Source organism: Opisthorchis viverrini, assembly GCF_000715545.1.
Source record: "Opisthorchis viverrini unplaced genomic scaffold opera_v5_82, whole genome shotgun sequence".
In the NCBI taxonomy this organism is placed as follows: Eukaryota; Metazoa; Platyhelminthes; class Trematoda; order Opisthorchiida; family Opisthorchiidae; genus Opisthorchis; species Opisthorchis viverrini.
The window spans coordinates 1,602,735-1,612,716 of NW_008751738.1; the positions used below are offsets into that span (position 1 = coordinate 1,602,735).

The 9,982-nt window shown below is 41.5% G+C and overlaps 1 protein-coding gene across 1 annotated transcript in view; it reads right to left on the bottom strand.

The window, feature by feature from the left end:
- Positions 1-8,909: 8,909 nt before the first annotated feature.
- The window catches only part of T265_13601 (hypothetical protein), a gene marked incomplete at both ends in the record, with an annotated part of 2,924 nt that continues 1,851 nt past the window's right edge, over positions 8,910-9,982 (bottom strand). The window contains 2 exons of the mRNA XM_009169623.1: positions 8,910-9,110; positions 9,780-9,928. Coding sequence (XP_009167887.1) covers positions 8,910-9,110; positions 9,780-9,928 — 350 coding nt within the window. The remainder of the gene's footprint in view (positions 9,111-9,779; positions 9,929-9,982) is intronic.

Here is a 9,982-nt window from a genome sequence, read left to right on the forward strand (position 1 = left end):
ATATATATATCTGCAAAGTTATATCTTCATCACGAAGCGGCGGCAAAAATACGTTTAAAACCCTTTAAGAGGATCCTGAAGAGACAAACGTTGAATAGTGGAAATGGAAAACAAATCCCTAAATATGGAGAAAGTCATGTCTCCGACTCCATAACGACCTTACTGCCGTTTACGATCCTAAAAGAATTGATCGTGACGTGTAGTGTACCTCGGGTCTTGAGACTGTCATAATATTCACAAAATGCTGTTTATACTGATAATATTAGTCTCAGAATTACCTGACTTATTTCAACTTAAGGTGCATGAGTTGAACGAGCATGGCATCGGCTAGAGTGCGTACACGGCTCAGTGGTTCTGCTTCCATTGATAGAAGCTAACGTTGTTTTAAAAATAAGTTTTTAGATTACATTTATTCAGAAATGCGCGAGCACAAAAACATTTCTTTCAGTGTACCTTAAACAAGTCACACATATGCCAGCGTTATTCGTCTAAACGCTAAACTCTCTTGTTCTTTTTTGTTGAATGCTCGGGTCCTTACGTTTAGTTTCTTGTGATTCTTCTAAAGGTGTTACTCAGGAATATCACCATTTATGCACATTTTCCAGCACTTCAAAACATTTGAAAGATAACTTGCGTGAGAGATGCCAGATATATGAAGCCTGTGATCTGCTTTGTTTGTGCATGGGACCGTGGATAGCAATATCCTGTGAAAGGTCACAAAATGCGATTAATCAGCGCTTGTACGTGGCGGTGAGGTAAATTAGGGGGATGGTGCTAAAACTGGATAAAGTGTGAGCACTTACAAACCGTATACTTGTGATGGGGGTACATTGATTTCCTTATCAACTGATAATTCATAGAATTTACGATTTCTTCTGTGGTCAAGTAGTCAATCGTGACATCCTCGTCTGACCAAATCCGTTTGGACATGTGGATGGAAAACTAACACGCAACTAGTAACACGTATAAGCGTGGATATCTGAACTGGAGATTGCTAAACATGAGTGGAAGTGGGACTCTGTAGATAATAGCCGAAGACACCTCCACGCTACGGTCGTCACGGTGACAGTCCGAGTTCTATGAACAACTCAGGTGTCCGCGTTCGTCAGTGAAAATCAGCCTGTGCTTTTAAGAAATTATGCTGAGCAAAAAATTATGTTGAATCAACTACGCTACTTCATAAAATAATTGGACGTCACTTTGAGCATCCTTCTGGAGAAAGTCACAAGGGACAGTAGGAGGCCGTTTCTACGTCAAAGCAAAACCAGGTCAGACTCCAAAAAAGGTTAACAGGGCTGATTACCGCCTGAATAGTATATCAGTGTGAATGAAAAAATTCCCACATAGCACGCTATCTTACAAAACCGGGTAATTTTAATACTACACAACAATAATCGAGCTTAATGTCGACTTGCTTTTAGAGGATCCACCGAATAACGGAATTCACACAAAAACCAGTCCGAAAAACTAAACAAAGCTCTGAGTTCGGGAGATACACTCATTTGCAAATCAATTTGATTTTCACAAGAGACTCAACTGAATCTCACTTTTATGGTGTTCTACAACTAAATGTGCTGCACATGGGCCACCTCATGTTTTCGTTGGCACGATATTCGAGATATCACAGTATATTTTCATAAAGGAAAATACTCACAATGTTGCTGAAAACTCTTCGACAGCCCACGACCTGTTTCGCCTTTCTTAAGGCTCATCAGGTAGGCGCAATCCCCGAGTTTCGGTCAACCTTATATTCTGGTTGAACCTAAATTGGACTGAGTGCAACAAATACACTCATTCGCAAATCAGTTGGGTTTTAAGGAGAGATTCAAGTGAGTCTTTCGTTCGTGATGTTCTTCAACTAGATTTACTGCACATAGGCCGCTTCATGTTTCCAGTTGGTACGATAAAAGTGAGAAACCGAGAAACCGATGAGTCACAGAAGAGACTAATCTCACGATCAGTATTCCTGTATGGAACTGTCGATAGTTAGACTCTAAAAGTGCAAAAGCCATCGGTATGGTGGAATAGGATGACGCCAGCGATAACATGTCAATGGGCAAAATAAGTTGTGCAAAGAAACAGTAGAATCAAAGCTTGGAACCTGGTGTAATCAACAGTGGAAAACCAACAATGACTAGATTAAAATAAACCGAAACACTGCTGATGAAGCGAACACTTGGCTTATTAGTGGAGCATCGCCAAGCTAATAAAGACAGCCGTCAATGACTTTGTATGTTTAGTCGTTTTCATTTGGTTTCGTTAATGTACCAGTCAAACAAAATCGAAACCCTAAAGTTTTGGTCCCCTAGTGACACTTGGAAAAATATTCCATACAGCGCACATAGAACATGGTCAACGCTTGTTAGTAAACTGCAACACAAGATTGTCCGTGATGTGGATTTCAACTAACGCAAACAAAAAAACAAACGGTCTCAGATAACCTGAGCTACTACTGTGCGGTTGTGCCAGATGGATCGTAAGTAAATAGCCTTAAGTTTGGCTGGGTGATGGCTAAAGGATTGTCTTAATTCGTTTCTGTCCCACAATTCATCACTCTGTTCCGCCCTTGGAAACCAGTAGAATGAAGACTTGGTATGCGACCTCGATTATTGTCACGCACGATTTCAGTAGAATTCCACCCGGATAGTTCATTTCGACAGACGACAACCATTGTCATGGATGGAGGCAAGCTACTTCAGAAAAAAAAGCCTCGCATCACTTAACCCTAAGTCAAACTGCATTAGGACATACACCATGTCAACAGCTCAACGAATGTTTAAACACGAAAGCCGTTTGACGGGAAAATGTTCTAACGATGAGCTAATTACACGGAAGGCAGCCACAATCAGTTGCATGCTATATTCCGTTGAAATGTGAGCACGTCGTTCTCTGTCACATTCTTCTAGATACTAACGCATTCTATCGCAGTGGACTTAAAGGGATGGTTGTTCTATCATGAAACAGAAAGGGCTGTCCGTTTGGGAGTCGGAGCGTGATAAATCTGATGCACTTTTGGGCGATCAAGACTAAATACCTTTCAACAGAAAGTAAAACAACTGTGCAAAACCTTACCTGACCTCGTTTTTCTGGGACAAAGGGGTCTGCCTCCTAAACCGGCAAAAACACAAACGGCATTGAATTACATTGGTTCCATATGCCGTAAGAAAGTTTGTTTGAGTGAACTCAAGTTAGGCGAAAAAACATGAAGTTTCTCTCACATTTAATTTATTACTCCGTAATAGCGAGTTATGAGTGAAACAGGGTAGACTAGAATAATGTATATAAAACACAAAAGTCTAAAGCGGTTCGATTATGTATTCGAACCAATGTATCTTATCGCATACACCCTGCATTTTCGTCACAATTGAAACGTTTGAGCAGGTATCGTGGATTCTCATTCGATTCGGCAAGTTGGCCAATCTCTACGACGCATGAACTGAACTCAACTGATCTACAATGACAAATATATCTGCACCAGGTATGGCAAAAAGTGAATGAACTGTTCATGCGTTGTATTTTTACTCATGCAAGTAGCTGGGGGCTGCTCCATTTCTCTCATAATTATCGTGCACTCTCAACCGAATAAAACTACCAAAAACGACAGAAGGTCATAGATTTACCTGGACCACGTCCGACAGGTCTCTTGGTTGCGCCTGTCAAAATGACAAAACATAAACATCGCAATTCGTTTGGCTTTAGGAAATGAGGATCATGGCACTAAGGAACCAATCCATACGCTTCGAAGAATTGTGGTTGACAATATGCCTATGAAACCAAATGGCTCACTACTCTGCCTTAAATGCCTTAGATTTATCTGGTTTTATTCAATAGGATATAGACTTGTATGCCTTGATTTTCCACTTGATCATGCAGGGTTAGTCAGCGAAGACAGCATAGCCCCAAAACCAAAAGCGTGTACGGAGAAAACAGAATAAATTTAGTAATTTCCGCTCGAGACATATTCCTGTAAGTGAAGTCAGTTCAAACTGAAAAGCCAAAGTGCCGTGTACCGTTTTTACATCCTTATTGGGAATAATCTCACTCGATTCTAGGGCGTCTCGAACTTCCGACCTCACGGCTACAAATTTGGTCACTTAACCGTTCGGCCGTGGGCCGTTTATCACACCAGCAGTGTGATAACCGCGCAATTAGACAGAATACGGCACCGCTCATCCTTCAATCACAGGATCCACACCAACGAATTCCCGGATGAAAGTTGCACATATCCTGATATTGTTACCAACACAAGGAGATTTAGTCGTTTTTCAAGGAGCTACACACTACTTGAACGCCTGACTTGAATTCGGTAATTGGAGGATCAGTGGCACTAGATCCTCTCTCACTGCGACTTAAGCACCATACTGATCAGCCGCTAGTTGCTGAAAGATTAAGTCTTCACACTACTGACCATGAGGCTGCGGGGTCGAAGCTCTCTGGAGTTTCATGTGGGTTCCCACTGTCCAGTTTACCCTTACTCAGATAGATTTTCTGTCAAGCGATGTCGTGTTCAAAGCCCACGGAAACCGAACGAAGAAGATGGAGACTTAAGTTCGATTGGAGAGTTCACGTGATCACGCCTTATAACTCGCCTCAAAGGGCAGATCATGAGAATGCATATAGTCAAATTACCACGCCAGAAAACCAACTTGAACACTGACCAAATATATGTTTGCATGGACGTGGGTAACATCAAATTCGCTAATCAGAATTGACACACATTCCATCATCCGAAAACATGTTCACTATCTACGGTCACTCTCGGCATGCCTCGATGACCCTTCGTTTATTTCAATGTCCCTGGTGCCATCCACTACTACGGCCACGGCTGCAACCGGAACACATGATCTCTAGAATTTCAGCTTCTCGGCAGCGCAGGCTGTCTGAAGCGTCTTTTAATAGTTTTGATGAATTGTTCCATGAGTGTTCACAGACAGTTGTATATTGCATTCCAATGAAAGAAGAGCACGTCAACTTCTATCTAATTTCTCAGTTCCTGAATAGATTCTACCCAAGAATAACCAGTCTGGGAGAACAACGGGATCTGCTTTCCTCAATCCGCTAAGGCTATTTTTCGCCTGGGACTTCCTAAGTTTGCGGTCATTGACTTGTGTTTGCTTGCCATTGTTGGCTCGCTGCGTACGTATGACACTTATGTGTGGCACATGGCGTCGAATGTACATTTTGCCATTTAGTCTCACACCAGACCCAGTATGACGGACACTTTGTGCCTGATGTGCGAGTCTTGACTGTGCTAGCGCCTACCGCGCCTTGAAGAGCATACAAAATTGTTTGTCCTTTCTTCGGTTGTTGGTCTTTAGATGCGTGTTTCCAGATCGAAATTTTTACATACTTTGGGATTCATCCTATCAGACTGGAACTGCTATTGGCATGATTTGCAATGAAACGTTTCTCTCTTTTTTCCCACATTCTCCCGTTACTATTTCGCATTCATCGCTTGCATTCACTTTTCATGTTTGTGACCATGCTCTTAAAAAAGAAATGGTAATATAAGTAAGTTAGATAATTAGTTAGTTAGTTAGTTAGTTAGTTAGTTAGTTAGTTAGTTAGTTAGTTAGTTAGTTAGTTAGTTAGTTAGTTAGTTAGTTAGTTAGTTAGTTAGTTAGTTAGTTAGTTAGTTAGTTAGTTAGTTAGTTAGTTAGTTAGTTAGTTAGTTAGTTAGTTAGTTAGTTAGTTAGTTAGTTAGTTAGTTAGTTAGTTAGTTAGTTAGTTAGTTAGTTAGTTAGTTAGTTAGTTAGTTAGTTAGTTAGTTAGTTAGTTAGTTAGTTAGTTAGTTAGTTAGTTAGTTAGTTAGTTAGTTAGTTAGTTAGTTAGTTAGTTAGTTAGTTAGTTAGTTAGTTAGTTAGTTAGTTAGTTAGTTAGTTAGTTAATAATTATTTAGTTAGTCAGTCGCTTAGTTAAATCAGATGATTTACATTAGTTTTGAACCAGTCTATTGCTACGATAAATAATTTTGGCTTTCAAAGGCTCTGGTCGGATGCCCTAATACAAACTAATGGAGAGTCTACGTGTGATAGCTTCTGTCTCAAAAGTTCATCCACGTTTAATCGATTGAACCTAATATCCTGTCAATTCGAATGTAACCCATTGTAATATTGGTAAATATTGGTAATATTGGTAAAGTCCGGGAATATCCGTCAAATATGTGCTCTCCCTGTATCTCAATCGGCTGCCTGCACCCTTTTGTAATGCGTATATACTGGTGGCCGGTTTTGATTATCGAAATCCCAATTTGTGTTTCCATGTCCACAAATCCAGGATAGAGAATCATTGCATTATTATGCGAGACAATATCCACAGGCGAACTAAGCCGGTTCTGATGGACTCGTGTATCATAATTTCTAGTTTTAGTGCTACAGGTTTTTTACTTTACACTGGTGACTTGGCCCCAGTCCATGCTGGAAAGCCCATAATTTGTCACTGAGATATCGACACTCGGGGCGTCGGGAGAAGCGGGACCACATGACGTGGATTCAGTGCTCCAAGGATCACTAGCACCATATTCTGTCTACGTGCGAGCTAATAACACTGCCGATCAGTCCCTTTTGGATAAATGCTTAAAAGTTTGGTACACAAACCGGGAAGTTGCTGATTCGCGACTCGCTCAGTTCTCATGAGATACGCACTACTGCTGATTCCCAATAATGGTGAAACAGCCGCAAACGGTTTCTCAGTTTTTCAGGATACATTTTGTTCTTCAACAGAACAAAGTCTTCATTGATCTTTCCGAAATCTCCGCACAATACCAACAGATCTTGTGTTGTTATCCGACCACTGGTTTGTGATTACGCGTTCTGGACTATGTTGCAGTACTCACCGTGGTTAGTATGAACTCGCGCGGTCCAGGCTAACCGTGACAACACGATTGTGACTGCAACATCCCATATTGGTAGAAATCAGTCAGCCGTGGATGAATGAAGTTAGGCTGCACTGCAAACCTCCTATCTATCTTGTCTAATAATAACGAACGACTTTCACATAGGTGCCGTATTTCTGCACTGGTCTATCCATAAGCATCTGCTGCTGTGTGGTCAGTCATTCACTGGATAGCGTGATGTGTTCTTGTAAATGAATTTCCTATTCCTTATCTCACACTAGCAAACACATTGAGCAGTGAACTTGCGTCATGCTAAATTCCACAAAATATTGCGCACTTACCCCGTCATCTGACTCTTAGCTCTCTTATCTAAGGTTAATCACAACGAATGCCACCATACCACCGATATATGTCATCATTGTATACGTAGCATTCAGTATTGTGGGTTGGTGACTATAAAACAGTACCAGAGGTTAATATCCATGACTACCGTTTCACAAAGCCACCTGATCAACATCTATCACTAAACATGCATGTATATATACATATGTATATATGTATACATGTATATACGTATATATATGTGTGTGTTCAGGAAAAGCCCAGTGGCCATCCTGAGTGCTATTAGGCCAAACAAAACGCCACACCTAAAGTTCATTATGCAAAAGAGGACGTGCACTCAATCGATGCTACAGATGTGAAGAAAACTGGGAAGATTCGCTCGGAGCGTCGTTCACAATCATTTGCGCACCATATTCTGTTGAAATCCTGCCGTGTTATTTTTCATCGTGTACTACATTCAGCAAATCCGTTGTATATCAGTAAAGGTAGTTTTGTGAAGTGAAAACAAATGTCTTTCTATGCAGAGTGACCGTCGTTATTCATCATAGGAGTGCTTCTTGGCTTAGGTATTGAAACCTACATAAACTCTCAAAATATTCGAAATCCTCACCCGACCTGAAATACAACCAACTTACTTGAACCCGGGAAACCGGGAAACGGTGTTTGATCCGCTAAAATGGCAAATGAATGAAAGCTTCATAATTTTATTGCCTTTAAAAACCGATACAGATACAGTGGCTGATTGCATTTTCTGGAGACATACTTTAACGTCAGAAGAGGGCGATGTAGTACACGTCATTCGAATCACGTGAGCCAAACACATCCCCTAACTGGTACATCATAAATTTCCTTTCCTGTCATACTGCGCGTCCTTTCATTTTGTCACTTGGTCCTCCAAAATTATTTCCACCTCAAGAAATCGGTTATGAAACCCGCCTGGAACGTCTTAGTGGATTTGTAGCACAGTAGATCATAACCGTCAAAAAATGCATCGATGTGATCGGTTGTGCGAATCACCACACAGTCCCGAAACGCGAACTCCCGCCTTATTTTTAGCCGATCCAGTTACTAAAAGACTTGCTGTGATCGTGCTTATTTACTACACGAACTCGAATGACCTAACCGACAGATTTGCTGCAGTCAAGCCATTCAAATTCGAATTATCGGTGACTGCATCTAGATCGCCATCGATACCGCACCAGTCTCGTTAACACAGTGGGGCGATCGTTCCTCGACGGGACCCGTGTCAGCTTTGGTCAGACAAATACTGGCAGCCATGACTCCCAACTTAACAAAAACCAGACAAATCAAATGGAGCAACAGTTATTCTGGTCGTCTTAAACTTTGGCCGAGCTGAAATCTGGAGAACAACTCTGCGGGATTTGAATAATGTTGCGAAGAAAGGATGCACGGTCTAAACGAGTTCATCCTCAGGTGTGACTAAATAATTCCACGGAGTTTTACAGGAGTCATTACTGGAAAACTCCGTTCATTTTGTGAAAATATGTGTCCGTACATTGGTTGGAGAAGGGTTTCCCGCCCCGGACTGAACATACCTGGCTTCAGAGATTTGTGATGGATATATGGCGGCATACGGTAAATAAGATGTTCGAACAAATATTCATACTCGGGACGCCGGTATCCTGTTGAACAGACTAACAAAACGTCAGGACAGAAAAATGGCTGAATCAGGGTAACTGACATTTGCCAGATTGAGCAAAACTCACTCACCCGGTCCGTAAGTAGCCCAGAATCCACGATGATGTCCAGTGCTTTTTATTATCAAATTCACGAAAACTACATCCTGAAAGGATACTGGAGCAGGCGTTTCAGCACCACAGAATGGTCCATGTATCTGCGAATACAAACCTGTACCGACTTGGATAACGACGAAATCAGATGGGCACTGTTGTCCAAACCCGGGCTGTCCGACCTGTCACAAAGAATTAAGTGACGTGAAGCGTACACACCGTCATCATCCCGTAATTCAGTAAGGATAACACCACGGGCCATCACTAACGACCGAGCACCGTGGTAACTGCGAAGACTACTCTGTTTTCGCAAACGTCCATCACGATAGTTTGTTGTATCACCACTACGATGTCATTGAAACCCTGTTCATTAATGCTTCAATTGAATTGAATACATTCCTACATCGTGATCTTCATACATCACCGTTCGTTACTTATTTGGATGACTTTGCGAAAAATGCAAACTTGGCTTCATTCCGCCGTTCATGTAAATAAGAACTCTTTCTGAATGCTGGTTTTTGATTGACGATTCAATGGTCCGCACAATCCCAACCTTGGGGACAGTCCATCCACATGAATATTTCTCGATCAAACCGACCGAACACAACACGAAGGAGGCGATATCCGTTAAAAGAACGTAAAACGATTGGCCGACCGCAGTGTTGCAGAATCCCGCGGATTACTAACGCGCTTACTGTGAAGGCTAATGCATATGAGTTAGTTGTCATGTATGAATTTTCGTTATTACCTGAGCTACTTCACTGATGTCTGTAACGAATTCACAATGGTGCAAACTGCGAAATATGTTAACAATAAAAGTATGAACAGATCGATTGGACACACTAGCTCACCTCAAAGTCTTTGAATATCAACTGACTTAATGTGGTCGGTGTTTCAATCTTCCACGAGCAATTCTGAGTATTCGTGTAGAATTGCGGATAGTTTGGCGATTTGAGTTCTCCAACAAGTCCTGCCAGTACATAGCTGCAAAGTGGTGGGTCTAAACGCAGGAATGAAGGGAAAGAGGAAAGGGGTATGAGAGTAAGTAAGAGCA